This window comes from Mauremys mutica, chromosome 3 (assembly GCF_020497125.1).
Source record: "Mauremys mutica isolate MM-2020 ecotype Southern chromosome 3, ASM2049712v1, whole genome shotgun sequence".
In the NCBI taxonomy this organism is placed as follows: Eukaryota; Metazoa; Chordata; order Testudines; family Geoemydidae; genus Mauremys; species Mauremys mutica.
In genome coordinates, this window is record NC_059074.1 from 28,229,780 (window position 1) to 28,244,661 (window position 14,882).

A 14,882-nucleotide genomic window follows, 5' to 3' on the forward strand; every position below is an offset into this window, starting at 1 on the left:
GTCCTAAGGAATGTCCCACTGCTCTCAATTCCCTCATTCAGCCATCTTTGGCAGTCCCCTCTTTCTACCCTGAATGGATGGGTAATCCCTTGGTTTAGACTCCCCATTCTCCTTGACCTTTCTTGGTGTGGGTGTCCCCTCTATATCCTGTCAACACAAGTACTTCAGTTTAACATTCCCAGTTTGGTGGAGTAGTTTCTTTATCGGGTCCTCGACTCTGTAACTTGCTCCCTGCCCTGGGGCCAACAGAGTGAATTCATTTGCTTTTAGAGTGTGCTGCAAATCTCTATTTTCTCTGAGTTTTATTGAGGAAACAGGTTGCAGTATGTGACTTATATGTGGTAATTAATTATTATTTGGGGCATCTGAGTTTTCTTCGTCATGAGACGTTACCTATGGAAGATTTGTATTTTTACATCCAGTGTCTTTCTGTATATTATAAATGTTTTCAGAAGCACCCAGCGTCTTGGGCTGATTTAAAGAAAAATAAATAACTGAAAAAATGAAAGGTTTTACTTTTGTTAGTTCTTTAGGGTCAGTTATAGTTATATGTATTTCATTGGCCAAATGGCCAGCTAAATTCCAATTAAAAAATCTTTACTGTTGATTTTCACACTGAGTTAGCAGTGTGAACAGTTACTTTGCAAAGGTCTGTTTGACTTGCATACTTACAGATTTTGTATAGAAGTAATGGTGAATAAAGATGCAACAGTTGAGTATTATTTTGACTTTTTGACACCAGTCCGATGTTTTAAAGCCTTCCTCTCCACCCATAATTCACCCTGTTTTGTTCATGCATTTTAATGCCCACGTAGGACATTAATTAATTAATTGCAACAAGCTTTTTAACCATGAAGTGGCTTGCATAGTCACTTCTCTTATGCATATAATCAAGAATGTACCCCGAGTGGGTAATGTAAGGAATGATGATCTAGTGGTTGAAGCATAGGACTGGGACTTGGGAGAGATTTGGGTTCAATTTCTGGCTGTGCCAAAGACTTCCCGTGCAACCATATCTGTGCCTCAGTTCCCCAATTGTAAAGTAAGGATACTACTTCCTTTGTCAGCTTGATCTATTTAAATTGTAAATTCTTCACGGCAGGCATTGGCCTGTATTGTGTTTACATGGTATTTAGCAGGATGGAGTCTTTAAGTATTATCATAATACAAATAATTGTTTCCACTATAGCTCTTAGAATCCTGTAATTCCTAAGCACAGTGTTCCACTTCCACTCAGGAAGCTTTAGCTCTTGAATTCTTCCTTCACTTTTTCTAGGGCTAAAGAAAAATATTTTGTGTTATTTTAGTGTAGTATTTTAAAATATAGCCCATATAACATCCACGCTGTTTTGAAAGCCGAGCAGCTGAGAATAAATATGAATGTAATGCATTTTAGCAGGGGTTCAGGATGACACAATATATTGTAGCAATACTGCTCAAATTCTTGCTCAGCAATTCTGTTCTTAATGCCATATTAATTCAAATTTACATTGTAGCCAAGGATATGCCAATATTTTGAGATGTTTACATTTACAATCTGGTAAAAGTAATAAAATGGAACTTACAAACATGCAAATCAGTAAGTTGTTGATTGAAACTCCAAGACAGTAAGAGCAGAAGCATTTGTGTTTTATCTATCAGGCATTGATTTTAAGCAAAAATATATCTTTTTGTAACATCCAGGCAATTATAATAAAGGAAAACATTTGCTGAGTTCTGAATCTTCTTCCCTTGCCAATTCTCACCAATGTTTGTCTCAGAACATTAGTAGTATCTAAACAATGTCCACTAAAACCAAGAGTTTTCCTTTTCTTAGAAGAATAAAAATGTATTGAGCTGAACACATTTCAGTACAAAAAAGCTCTACTTAACATAGTTGGTGAGCAGCAAAGTAGACTGAATTTTTTTTGGCCTGTCTGACTGAATCATTTCCTTTTCACTGTAACTTTTCAATCATTCAATTTTACGGCAAAAGATATCTCCAGGTTACCAGCTCCAGGTTCTCCAATTATATGATTTAGGCAATACAGCATTTACAACTCTAGCAGATGTTTCCATATTTTAGGAACGATGAAACTTTCTATAATGGATTTCAGTGCCTCAAGGGCACAATTTAGAATAAGCCCCATACAGTGTTGGCTAAAATTTAAAAAAAAAAAAAAAAAAAAAAAAGATATAACAACTAGAGAGTGTGACCCAGTATAATACCATACCACAATCTTTGTCACCTCTGCCTTTGCCATCTTTGCCTCAGTCCAAAACTATTTGCTCATGATTTTTTAAAAGTTGATAATCGTATAATTTATACAGTATAGTATTTCCTTTAAAAGCTACAGTGTCAACGGCTTTTTACAGGAACTGTTCACATATTGACTCATCTTCAGGAGTGTCATAATATGTTGAATATACATAAAGCAATAGCCACACTATGAGAAAAAGGGAAAAGATCAAACTTTTGAGTCACTGAAATTGGATAGCAAATATCTTGGAGGATGTCAGTGCTTTGAAGTCTTATGGCTTCTAACACCTTTAATCTATAGGCGACAGAGAAAAATGTACACTTTAAAAAAAAAGTGTTCTTTACATGAAATGCTGAGCATTTAATGCATAAAGATCTTCTTTTTATCCCTGTACCTGCAGCAAAGAACATGCACTCAGAGTATCCAGTAAGTGGTAGAATTTCAGATAAATCTGTGCTCAGATACCATAAAGCTGAGTGGATTAGAAAAGCCCGAGACACGTGCTAAATTGCTTTTATTATTTATACCATTCAAAAAAAATCTGAAACTCCTATATTTCATGTTTTCGCACCTGAAGCCAATTTTTGTTGTTGCTGAAAATTTGAAGTAAAAGCCCCTGAAAACTCATGTGATGCAATTGAGCATTAGCAGTAAAAATGGAGAACTGCAATAGGTTGTTTGATAAAACATTGGACTCCAGTGGTAGCTTTTTTGTATTCAGGTAATTATTTCAGTTTTCAAGAGATATGCAAGAAGCAGCAAGGTCAAGATTATTTCTCTATATGAGTAGATGATTGAACGTGCTGTGTCAAATCCAGGCAATCTATTACTGATAAGTTGACTGTAAGTATTAAAGAAATATAGCTGTTTTGTGATGGCTAAAGTCACCTAATTCAATGAGGTGCAGTGTGGTTATGCTCCAAGACAACAGACATGAAATATCAGAGATAAAAGGAAAATTAAATTCTGGCTTCTGAAATGGTATAGCGGTTGCAGAATACAACTGAAATAATCGGTACACTTATGAATTCCCAAAACATATTTGGGTAACTGGACTGATTAATTCTAGGAAAAACTGGGTCAATTTACTTTCATGAGTACCACATTTTAATTCCTTTCACAAGCCAATTTACACCCATTGTGTTTAATATTTGTATAGGTAGGAATAAAACTTGAACACAAAATTGTTTTATTGTTGCTTAAAAAGATGATCATGTTAATGAGGAATTAGGGCAAACCGAGCTGGATCTCTCATGTTTATCAAAAACTAACTGCCGAGGATAATAAAGCATCTGCCATGAAACAAATGTTCATGGAAACGTTTGTCTGTTACTACATCTACAGGTTAAGTTTGTCTTTATAATGCTGCATTATTTTGTGGCATTGAGAGAAGGACACTTATCTCTATGGTAGACTGCACTCAGAAATGCTGTGGGTACACTATCATTTGATACCTTGGTACACTACCTTTTTCTTATCTTGTAATATTAGATGTCACTGTGAATAGATTGTGGTTTGGTTTAGTTTAGTGGTGGTTGTGGTTTCAGAAGCCTCTTGAGCAAGGAGTTTTAAAGAGTGTGGCAGAGAAACTTGTCACTGGGTAACTGAGAAGGGGGTCTTAAGGTTTTACCTTCAACATATTTGTCTTTATGATATAGAACAATCTCCCTTTTTGTGTGTATTAGTATTTATATGTAGAAACTTCTTCCGTTAGTAGGTATGTGTTACCATTTATTTTTGTGCTGTGTAGTGTCAGGAAAACATTTTTAAAAATCAGTCTTTTCACACCTTTTTTTTACAATGCCCACTTCTTTTGTAGGCTTTTCCTTTTGTTCTGCTGCTAGGAAAGATTTATCTTCTTATAATACAGTGGGCTATATTATCTGCAGATTTTTCATGGCTTGATGCCACAAAAGTTATACACACATTAAACTGTCAGGTGCTCCACAGAATGTGAAAATTTACACTCTGAATAGTCTCACTAAAATCAGTGGGACTTCTCATAGTGTGTAATGTGAAGTATGTGCGTAAATCTTTGCAGGATTGAGGCTTAATGCATTTTTAATATTGCAGTCATCCATGAATACTTTTAAGAAATGTGCATAACATGGCATATATATGTGGCCATCCTGGGTGGATTATGGCATAAGCACTATAGGCCCTAAACCTCTAGAGTCATGTGATTATATGAAAATATCAGCTTTTATTTTTTTTTTAAAAGTGAGTTTTTAGCCCTTACCGTTGCGCAGAAAAGCTTAAAAACATGAACCTAGCATAATCAATGCAACGTGATGTCTAGTGGCATGTCTAGGTTCTGCAATTGAATATTGTGTACAGGAGAAAAGTTCATGTCAAGATCTCATCCCACCTTTGAAGACCTTACTTCAAATAAAAAAAGCAAGGAAGGTGAAAGTAGCCATAGAGGTGATTACAGCCATCGTAATAATGCAGTTTTGCTTTTTCATTATACTTAGGATTGAGCTTTATTTCAAACTACCATCCTGTAACAATGCGCTAGCAATAGGAGATGATTGGAAGAGGAAGAAACATATGATAGATTGAAGAAGACAAAATTGGGGGGAAGGGTTCTTTGATGTGGAAAAAATAAATTTTTATTTGGTGAGTCTAGACAAAACTAGTAATTCAACAGAGGTAAGCATGCCTTTCATCTGCCTCTTACCTTCACACTACACCACTTTCTTTCACCATTCCTCTACCACCCTGTTCATTTCTTTTACTGTTAATCATTCTCTTCTGGCTCCTCAGGCATCTACAAATATATCCTTTCATTTCCTCTTAGAGCTGTGTGAATAACTGATTTTGTTGTTGTTTACTGACAGTTTAAAAAAAATCAGCTCGGGTCAAACCAAAACTACAATTTTTTTGGTGCATCGAACAAATCTGAAAAAATTCATTTCATTCTAACTGTTCAACCCCAAAATGACATGTTTTGTTTTGATTTCAACCACTGTTAACCTTTTGCTTTAGTAAAAATAAAGGAAATGAAGGGGTTAGAGTCACAAAATAATGGAATTTGTGCTACTCTGCTCTGCTTCCTGATACCCAATAGCCCAGTGCTTAGGGCCCTTACCTGGGATGTTGGAGACTCTGTTTCAAATCCCCACTGTGGATTAGAGAGCCCCCAGGTGAATGCCCTAATCCTCAGGTTATTGGGGTTTTTTTGGGGGGGGATGAGGCTTTCTGTTTCTCCAGTTGAAGCTATTCCACTTTATATTAAATACTTGACTAGTTATTGGGCCAAAGGGAGAGAATGTGTGACTCTCTATAGATTAGTGGTTAGGGCATACAGCAGGGGTCAGGGTCAAATCCCTGCTCCAGCTGGAGAATTTGAACTTGGGTCTCCCACATCCGGGGTGAGTGCCCTAAACACTGGGCTATTCAATGTATGTGAGGGGCACCACCACCTCACTGGCACCCCAAATCCCTTTGCAATTCTTGCCAAAAAAGTTGAAAACTTTTGTGTTGACATTATCAAAATGAACCATTTTGATGTTTCCTAATTATTTTTCTATTTACCATTTCAACCAAAACAATTTGCCGAAATTGACATAAATTTGCAAAATGTCAAAATGTTTCTCAACCAAAATTTACTTTTTCAGGCAAAAAAAAAAAAGGGTTTGGATGAAAAATTTCCCCATCTCTATTTCTTTTCTTGAAAAATGAAGCTTCCCTCTAATCCCACTTGTTTCTCTAATAAATAGCGGTGACATTCATATTATGGTACCATATAAGTAGTGAACCTGAAATCTTAGACTAACATTTCTAGGCAGATAGTAGGCATGTTTGTATTATTTAATATGGCTGATTACCTGTACTAACTATTTTAAATATCCAGTATTTTAAAATAATACTTCTTCAGATATTATTTTTATTTGAGACATTTTCATATGCACCCTGGGGCTGGAAGCAAACTGTCAACATTGAATATATTAAAGCCATAAAATTGTGTAGGCATTTCAACAAATTAATGGGCAATCTGTATTTTCCAACCTGTTTTGAAAATGTTGCCCTTGTTTGAGTCACTCAAACTATGGGAACATGAGTTTTAGTCCTTTAAAGTTGCTATAGAATTGAGGAAAACTTTTTGGTCCAATTGATGTTTTAGAACCACTTTTGGACTGAAAAAAATTAACTTTTAATGTTGTGTATCCTGACTGAGCTGAAGGTAATATTTGATGATTTGGAACTTTTCCAGATTTTTGGGAAAATGTTTTTCAGTGCAAAAACGTTCTAATGTTAGAGAGGAAGAATTTGTATTTATATATTAAAGCTATCTCGGTGGTAGGGAACAAATTATTTTTTAAACTGACAAAAATTTAACAGGTTGACAGTAATTAGATACATCATTTGAGAAGTCCTGTTTGTGTGATAGCCAAACTTTTAAAAATAAGCTTCTTCTCATTTAATAGCAGCCTCCATTTAATAGCCAGACCTTTTTACCTTGCACTTTTACCATGAGAGCTGCAGAAAGTAATTATATTTAATAGAACCTGTCCTCAATTGAAAGCCTCAGGGGAAACTAAGTAAATTCTAGAAGAAGCCTTGTTTTCTGAGTAAAGATGCATGGTGTACAGAGATGGAGAGGATTTTCTTTTTTTTAATTTATAGTACATATGGAGAGAAATATGTGCTAGTTGACAGCTGTTCTGTGTGGAAAACGTGAGTTAAAAATCAGCATCCAAATTTCCTTCTCCAGTGAATGAAGATTAGATGCCAATTTAGAGAGAACAATGGTCGTTTTTACTCTGTGTATTTGTGCAGGGGGGAGAGGGTCATTTTTTAAATAAAGTAATTTTACACAGTAATATATGTTGGGAAAATATCAGAGGAACTTTTTTTTTTAAAGGGCTAGGGAATTTTTAACTAATGATGTGAAAAGTTGGAGGTGGAGTGATCACTTGAATTAATCTCTTGTGTGGGTTTCATGTTATTTTAGGAACCTCATTCTAAGTAATTTCCCATCATCTATGTGCTTCCTAATTTCAAATGCATATAACTGAAGATTTAGAGAAAATTCCTTGGTCTGTGTTTCTGACTTGTTTTACAATAGTAATGTCCTTCACAGATCGAACACATCATATTTATTGTTACATAGGTATGGCGGAGTTAACTGATTTAGATCCTGTTCTTATATGGCTTTATTTTTCTTGCAGGTAGAGATAATTGATATTGAAAATGAAGAAAAAAGATATTCTCTCTTCCTGGAACTCCTGCACTCTAGTAACAGTCAGTCTGAGTTTCAGCACTTGGTTTTACTCCTGCAAGCTTGGCCACCTATGAAAAGTGCAAGCATGTAAGTATTCCTTCAAAGAGAAACCTGGCAGAACAGTATGCTCTCTCCTACATTGATTTTGAAATTACTAAACCTTTCATGCAGCCTCCGGTCAGTGAATTCAAACAAACCGTTACATAAAGAAGTATAACCATCTTAAATATGCCCTTTGGAAGGCACACAGAAGACAATTGCGTATGTAGACCAAGAAGTTTCTGCTGAAAAGCATCTTCGAGGAGGCACACATTTAATTTTGCTGATCTCCATGTTTCTTATTAAACTTCAAACTGCCTAGTCCAAATAAAGACTTTATAAATACTTGCTTGATTTGCAAATCAAAGCCTAGCTATCAGCACCCAGTGGAAAACCTGCAGAGAGGAGGGGAGGGAGTGTGTGATTGAAGATTTTCACTCCAGTTCTGGCTCCTTCAAAACTCTTTCTGAAGCTGCTCTTTTGGGCAGCGACTGCAGACACACATTCCAGGGAAGGGCCAAGAGTGGAGGAACATTCCAGTCTTTGTAGGTGACCAGACAATGATACGTTTCTCTTCTACGCCTGCTACCAAGTTGTCCCATCCCAGAGTAAACTACAGGGAAAGGAGGAATGTATTTTAGGGCCACTGATGTCCAGAAAATAAACACAAGATTATTTTTGCAGCATTGTGCACGTTCTGAAGCCATTTATATGGCAGGCCATAATTTGCCAATATTTTTGTATCAGTATTTTTGTCTTCCTGTCTACCTGTAGTGCTTCTATACATTCCATTTGTTCAATACTTTGATCATGACTTCTAAGATTTAAAGAGTCTCTTTGTCTCTACATTATGCTGTCAGCAGTCATCCATCCTTCTATTCATCCTTCAAGGAGAGCAATAAAATTAACTTTTTATGGGCTAGCCAGCACAGAGTACCATCTTTCATCTGTCAGCAGTTAGGTGAGAAAGGCTGGTTACTAACTTCCACTTAACTTTGAGTTCCAGGTGCCATTGATCACATTCTGTTTGAATATAGGGAAGACTTCCAAAAAGGATTGTTTGAAAAATTAAGATATATTTTTATTTTCCTGAAAACTAATACTTTTGTGTGCATTTAAGGTACTGATATGTTAGGGACCAATCGGCAGTGATTATTCAGCTTGAAGCCTTTATCGGTGTGTTTGGGAGTTGTGGACTAAGAACTGAACTTATTCTTTACTGCCTTTTCATGAACAAAGAAAGCATTTCTCAGGCATTAAAATGTTATAGGGTGTTCGCTGTCTGACTTGTCCTATATTCACATTGTCATTCCCCTACATATTTTCGTTTTACAAACCTTTAATGCAGTCAAAATGGATCAAAATACAATGTAGAAAACAAAACTTTGGAACAAAGATTAAAGTTATGGACTTTCACAACATGATTTTTTTTCCCCCAAGGGGTAGAATTTTACTAAATTTTATGTTTATAGCCTTTGTGAACAATAAACCTGCCAACTAAATTAGTGATTTTATTGTCATCATTTTCATATAATTTTATAATGTTGACAATCTAATTGAAATTTCAGTCCATTATAGTGAAACAGATGTTATTGTTACTATTAGCTATTCTTTCTTTACGAAGGAGAATTAGACTTAGACCTTGGGACTCTTCTCAAGCTCTTCTTTCTCCAGCAAAAGGATGTGTCTGTCTATATCTCCTAAAATGACATCTCCAAATAATTGTTCGTTGTTATAAGGCTTTTCAAAAACAAATCACATTGGAGGTCAGTGGTTTGCAGAAAAGCCCTGCTGAAATACACACATTCCCCGAGCCAATTTCGAGAAAGGACTCCCTATGCATCTCTTTGGTCTTCTGATCTCAGGATCTGTGGCAACACAGCTAGCTCAGCAGCCACATTGAGACTGCTTCCAGGCCAGCACCTGGTCTCTGCATGACTCTTCCACAAGGAAACAGCATTATTGAATCTTTCATCTTCACTCATAATTTAGACCTTGCTATAGAGGGAAGTGACCCTCCCCTGATTTGACAGGGATGCTAAAGGTGGCTACAGGGACAGAGAAATATTCCACATTGCCATCCAGTGCTTTTTCCTATTTTGCTTCACAATGCACAGCAAAGGTGAAAAGTATCAGGACCCTTAGTTCATTCATAGTGTGTGTTCTATTCATTTTATCCTCTATTCTTGATGAGCAACTTCCCAATCTTATTTCCTACCTGTTCATAACTTGATTCAGTACAGCAGCTAAATTTGCTCCATGTTTGTTATACTCATTCCTCTCTTTAATAATGCAGATGGGCGAGGAAAAACAAAATGCAGGTTAAATTGTATTCTCTTCCCAACTAATGATCAACCAAACCCCAGTGGTTTGGAGGTTCGTCTTAGTCCCAGTTAGGGCCTGAAGGATAGAGACCTGAATGAATTATACAAATCTTTTAAGTCTAAATAAGTTAGGACCTGAAAACAACTGATAACTGGTATTTTGACAAAGAAATCAGCAGCATTGTGAAAGAATGGGGAAGGGGGCAGGCTGAATTAACTATCAGCCTCACATTTAATTTGAATCAATGGAAATGTCAGAATGATTGAAGTTTATGAATTCATGCTAGGAATGAGCCTGCCCAGGATATGTAATAGAAAATTGGAAACTTTTTCCAAAGGCCTATTTCAGCTCCCATCGAGGTCTTTGTTTGAAAACCAGTTGATTCAGAGTCCTATAGCCTGATTTTCAGAGGTGCCAAACTCCTGCAGTTCCCATCGACTTCAAGGAGAGTTTGAGTTGACTTTATATATTATTAAGGGTGGAATGTAACAGGAGAGAGCAAAAGCAGAAATTGTAATTGCACTGGCGACAGAAATCAATGGTCCGTGAATACCACACTATGAACAGAAATATACAACTGTATGCAGTTTTCCAGCAGTCACCTACAAGCATAGAAATAGCTGCCAACAAGCACAGTGCAGTCTTCTAAGATAGATACAAACCTTTCCAAAATTTCTGCAGGCTAGTTACCAGAAGACTTGTGACATATAAGTGATCGTTAGCCTGCTGACCAGTAAATTAAAGCCCCTCCTGTGCATCCCAGATTTTCTGTCATGAACTTCAGAATTTATCCTATGATTAGTTTTTAAAATGATTCCCCAGATATGGTCAAATATAAATCAGAAATAACTATTTCTTTTATGAAACAAGTTCTTTTAAAGAAAAAAATGCTAGACTTGTTACCCTAAAGAGTTTTTGTCTCCTAAAAATCAAAAACAAATCATCATTATTATATCTCTACCTTTAGTCCATTAAACATGTGAAAAGAACTTACCCTCTTTATTTTTTTTCCACAGGGTGAATATGTTTGATACTTAAGGATGAACTCACTAGTCCTGGTTTTTGTCATTTTACACTCAGCAAATTGTCATTTTCTTATTAAATTTTATTTAAAATTAGATTTAAATAATAGGTTTTTTTAAATCACAGTTTTTAACTATTAACATTAATAACTCTCCTGAATTAAAGCGCCTCCCATTAAGAACATAAGAATGGCCATACTGGGTCAGACCAAAGTTCCATCTAGCCCAGGATCCTGTTTTCTATCAGTGGCCAATGCCAGGTGTCCCAGAGGGAATGAACACAGCAGGTAATCATCAAGTGATCCATCCCGTCACCCATTCCCAGCTCATCCTGGCTAATAGCCATTGATGGACCTGTCCTCCGTGAATTTATCTAGTTCTTTTTTGAACACTGTTATAGTCTTGGCCTTCACAATATCCTCTGGAAAGGAGTTCTACATGTTGACTGTGTGTTGTGTGGGGAAAAAAACCTTCCTTTTGTTTGTTTTAAACCTGCTACCTATTAATTTCATTTGGTGAAATGTGTTCTTGTGTTATGAGAAGGAGTAAATAACACTTCCTTATTTACTTTCTCCACAACAGTCATGATTTTATAGACCTCTATCATATCCCTCCTTAGTCATCTCTTTTCCAAGCTGAAAAGTCCCCATCTTATGAGACTCTCCTAATACAGTAGCCGTTCCATACCCCTAATCATTTTTGTTGCCCTTCTTTAAACCTTTTCTAAGTCTAATATATCTTGAATATTGCATGCAGATGTGGGCGAACCATGGATTTATATAGGGGCAATATGATATTTTCTGTCTTATTATCTATCCCTTTCTTAATGATTCCCAACATTCTGTTTGCTTTTTTGACTGCTGCTGCTCGTTGAGTGGATGTTTTCAGAGAACTATCCACAATGACTCCAAGATCTCTTTCTTGAGTGATAACAGCTAATTTAGCCCCCATCATTTTATATGTATAGTTGGTATTATGTTTTCCAATGTGCATTGCTTTGCATTTATCAACACTGAATTTCATCTGCCATTTTGTTGCCCAGTCACCCAGTTTTGAGAGATCCTTTTGTAGTTCTTCGCAGTCTGCTTGGGACTTACCTATCTTGAAAAGTTTTGTTTCATCTGCAAATTTTGCCACCTCACTGTTTACCCCTTTTTCCAGATCATTTATGAATGTCTTGAATAGGACATGTCCCAGTACAGACCCCTGGGGGACACCATTATTTACCTCTCTCCATTCTGAAAACTGACCATTTATTCCTACCCTTTGTTTCCTATCTTTTAACCAATTACCAATCCGTGGGAGAACCTTCCCTCTTATCCCATGACTGCTTACTTTGCTTAAGAACCTTTGGTGAGGGACCTCGTCAAAGGCTTTCTGGAAATCTAAACACACTATACCCACTGGATCTCCCTTGTCCACATTCTTGTTGACCCCCTGAAAGAATTCTAGTAGATTGGTGAAGCAGGATTTCCCTTTACAAAAACCATGTTGACTATTCCCCAACAAATTATGTTCATCTGTGTGTCTAACAATTTTGTTCTTAGTTCTATAGTTTCAACCACTTTTCCCGGTACTGAAGTCAAGCTTACCAACCTGTAATTGCCAAGGTCACCTCTGGAGCCCTTTTTAAAAATTGGCATCATGTTAGTATCCTCCAGTCATTTGGTACAGAAGCTGATTTAAACGATAGGTTACAGACGACAGTTAGTAGTCCTGCAATTTATATTTGGGTTCCTTCAGAACTCTTAGGTGAATACTGTCTGGTCCTGATCAATTATTACTGTTTAGTTTATCAATTTGTTCCAAAACCTCCTCTAATGGCACCTCAATCTGGGACAGTTCCTCAGATATGTCACCTAAAAAAGAATGGCTCAGGTTTGGGAATCTCCCTCACATCCTCAACCATGAATATGGATGCAAAGAATTCATTTAGTTTCTCTGCAATGGCCTTATCATCCTTGAGTGCTCCTTTAGCATCTCGATCGTCCATTGGCCCCACTGGTTTTTAAGCAGGCTTCCTGCTTCTGATGTACTTAAAAAATGTTTTGCTATTACTTTTTGAGTCTTTGGCTAGCTGTTTTCCAATTCTGTTTTGGACTTCCTAATTATATTTTTACACTTCATTTGCCAGAGTTTATGCTCCTTTCTATTTTCCTCATTAGGATGTAACTTCTACTCTTTAAAGGGTGCCTTTTTGCCTCTCACTGCTTCTTTTACTTTGTTGTTTAGCCATGGTGGCTCTTTTTTGGTTCTCTTACTATGTTTTTTAATTTGGGGTATACATTTAAGTTGAGCCTCTATTATGGCGTCTTTAAAAAATTTCCATGCGGCTTGCAAGGATTTTGCTTTTGGTGCTGTACCTTTTAATTTCTACTTAACTAACCTGCTCATTTTTGTGTAGTTCCCTTTCTGAAATTAAATGCTACAGTGTTGGGCCACTGTGGTGTTTTCTCCACCACAGGGATGTTACATTTAATTATATTATGGTCACTATTACCAAGCAGTCCAGCTATATCCGTCTCTTGGACCTGATCCTGTGCTCCACTTAGGACTAAATAAAGAATTGTCTCTCCTCTTGTGGGTTCCAGGACTAGCTGCTCCAAGAAGCAGTCATTTAAGGTGTCAAGAAACTTTATCTTTGCATCCCTTCCTGAGGTGATATGTACCCAGTCAACATGGGGATAGTTGAAATCCCCCATTATTACTGAGTTTATTTTAATAGCCTATCTAATCTCCCTGGGCATTTCACAGTCTTTCCCCAAATATCCAAACCCATAGTAAATGTCCTTTTAAAAACATTTAGCATTGACTTTCTGTTGAAAGCTGTAATACGAGGCAGGATTCTCTTCAGAAACTATTAGTGATAAAGACTGTGAGGTTTTTTTTACTTCTTTTTATGGCAATCTGTTGCAGAGCCTTAAATTTTCAAAGGAGTACATGAATTATTTTACTTTGTAAAACCTCTGAAATTCTTCATGCGGCAAATGAGCCACCTAGCAAGTAGAGTTCTTCTCAAGTGCTTGCTCATGTCAATTCCATGTCAGGTGTGTGCATGCCCGTGTGCACGGCTGAGAGATTTTTCCCCTAGTGGTATCTGTAGAGCCAGCTCCGGTGCCCCCTAGAGCCCTGCACTCATTCACCAGGATATGAGACTCCGCTGGCCCTGCGCCCTCTCCGTTCATTCTTACCGCCTGTGACCGTCACTGGACCACCTGTATCCCTTTCTGATTCGCAAACTGCTCTCAGTGTTTTCCCTTTCATAGTTTTTGTATATAGTTGTATACAGGGGTGAGCTGCAGACGGTTCGCAACGGTTCGCGCGAACCGTTTGCTAAAATTAGACGCCGGACAGAGAACCGGATGCTAAGGTTCTCTGTCCGGCGTCTAATTTTAGCAAACGGTTCGCGTGAACCGTTGCGAATTCTTCCTCCACCTCCTGCCATGAAGCTCCTCCTTGCTTCTCCTCCCCCACGGCTTCCCGCGAATCAGCTGTTCGCGCGGGAAGCCTGGGAGGGCTGAGAAGCAAGCAGGCTTCCCCGGCCCAGGAAGTCGACGCTGAGGTAGGAAACTGGGGGGGGGGGGCGTGTGCCCCGGCCGGTCCCTGGCCGCGGCCCGTCCCCGCCTCCCCGGCCGCGACCCTGCCCGGCCACCCGCCCCCCTGGCCCCGGGTCCCGTCCCCCCCCGCGTTCCCGGCCCCGAACCTGTCCGGCCCCCCCGGGTCCCCGCCCGATCCTCACCGGCTGCGGCACGGCCCCGCGTCCCCCCCCCCCCGGCCGCGACCCTCCCCGGCCCCGCGTCCCCGACTCCCCCCGAACTCCTCCCCGGCCGCCCGGCTCCGGCCGCACCCTCCCCGGGTCCCTGGCCGCGCCCACCCCCGCGTTCCCGGCCCCACGTTCGCGACCCTGCCCAACCCCCGTCCCCGGGTCCCCGCCCGACCCTCACCGGCTGCGGCACGGCCCCGCGTCCCCGACCCCCCCCAAACCCCTCCCCGGCCGCCCGGCTCCGGCCGCAACCCCCCCCGGCCCTG

At 38.8% G+C, this 14,882-nt stretch overlaps 1 protein-coding gene across 1 annotated transcript in view; it reads left to right on the forward strand.

The window, feature by feature from the left end:
* NBAS (NBAS subunit of NRZ tethering complex) overlaps positions 1–14,882 on the forward strand; it is a 363,078-nt gene that overhangs the window by 315,987 nt on the left and 32,209 nt on the right. The window contains exon 49 of the mRNA XM_045011210.1: positions 7,415–7,554. Coding sequence (XP_044867145.1) covers positions 7,415–7,554 — 140 coding nt within the window. The remainder of the gene's footprint in view (positions 1–7,414; positions 7,555–14,882) is intronic.